General features: G+C 52.9%; 1 protein-coding gene across 1 annotated transcript in view; it reads left to right on the top strand.

Moving 5' to 3' along the window:
* The first annotated feature begins 538 nt into the window (after nt 1–538).
* The window catches only part of LOC137648087 (uncharacterized), a 1,802-nt gene continuing 940 nt past the window's right edge, over nt 539–1,400 (top strand). Inside the window, exons 1-2 of the mRNA XM_068381023.1 lie at nt 539–786; nt 1,039–1,400. The exon at nt 1,039–1,400 is cut by the window's right edge and continues 60 nt beyond it. Of these exons, the coding sequence (XP_068237124.1) occupies nt 539–786; nt 1,039–1,400 (610 nt within the window). The remainder of the gene's footprint in view (nt 787–1,038) is intronic.

Here is a 1,400-nt window from a genome sequence, read left to right as displayed (position 1 = left end):
TTCCCACACTTCGGTACATTTGTAAGGCAGTAGGATGAGCTTAACCGACATATCAACTTCCCACCTCTTCGCCCGACTCGTCGACTGACCACAATGGCGGATTCAAAACTGCCCATGCAAGCCCAATGGCCTCGCCTCCATGCTCAAAGAAAACTGCCATTGTGACACCGTTCGGATCCTACACCTTCGCATACTCAACCTTCGGTTTACGCAATGCGGGGGGGCGACCTTCCATCGACTAATGGATAGCATCCTGGGGCGACCTACCATTCTGCGTCTGCTATGTCGACGACATCCTGATATTCTCAAGGAACAAGGAGGAACACCGGAGGCACGTCCGCGCCGTCCTCAAACGCCTGCAGGAGAATGGCCTAGTTGTATGTTTCGACAAATGCACATTCGGCGTTGAAAGGAGTGGACTTTCTCGGTCATTCGCGTGTCCTCGAGTGGGGTAAAACTCTATGACAACCAAGGTGGACGCCATCAGAAAGTTACTGACACCTAGCAACCACCCACTAACTTCAGGTGTTTCTGGGGGATGGTCAATTACTACAGGCGCTTCATCCCCAACATTGCACAGACCCTGACACCCGTTGACAACGTCCTGAAAGGAAAGGCAAAGAAACTTGAGTGGAGTTCCCCACAACAACATGCATTCACTCGGACAAAGAACGCCGTCACTAATGCCACCACCTTGGCTCATTTCGACGACAACGCTCCTCTGCGACTGACGACCGACGCCAGAAAACGTCGCCTGTGGGGCTGTGCTGGAACAGCTCGTCGATGGTTTTCCTCGACCATTAGCATTCTTCAGCAGAAAACTGAAACCTGCCGAAACGAAATACAGCACCTTCGATAGGGAGCTCCTCGTCGTCTACCTCGCCGTTCGCCACTTCAAGCATATCCTGGAGGGCACACCCTTCACTATCACGACGGACCATCAACCCCTTGTACACGCCTTCACAAAATTGACAGATGCATGGTCCTCCCGACAACAACATCACTTCGCAGCAATCGCTGAATTGGGTGCACCATAAGCTACGTTCCCGGAAAGAAAAACCCAGTCGCAGACGCCCTTTCAAGAATTGAAATCGACGCAATCCACTTGGGAATTGACTACGCCAACCTCTCATCCGAGCAGCGCACTGACCTAGAGGCACAGGATCACCTGACGGGGCCATACGCGCTCAAGATAACTGCAATTCCCCTTGGGCCAGCAGGAGTAACTATCCTCTACGACAACAGCACCGGCCGCCCATGCCCCTGGATTCCGGCTTCCTGCAGAAGAAAAATATTCGACATCATCCATGGACTTTCACATCCCTCGGGGCCCACCACTACTCGCCTCCTGTCTGAAAACTTCATCTGGCCAGGGATCAAAAAGGATGCCCAGGAATGGG

This window comes from Palaemon carinicauda, chromosome 10 (genome assembly GCF_036898095.1).
Source record: "Palaemon carinicauda isolate YSFRI2023 chromosome 10, ASM3689809v2, whole genome shotgun sequence".
NCBI lineage: Eukaryota > Metazoa > Arthropoda > Malacostraca > Decapoda > Palaemonidae > Palaemon > Palaemon carinicauda.
Note: the sequence above shows the minus strand (reverse complement) of the source record. Positions and strands in the feature narration are given on the sequence as shown.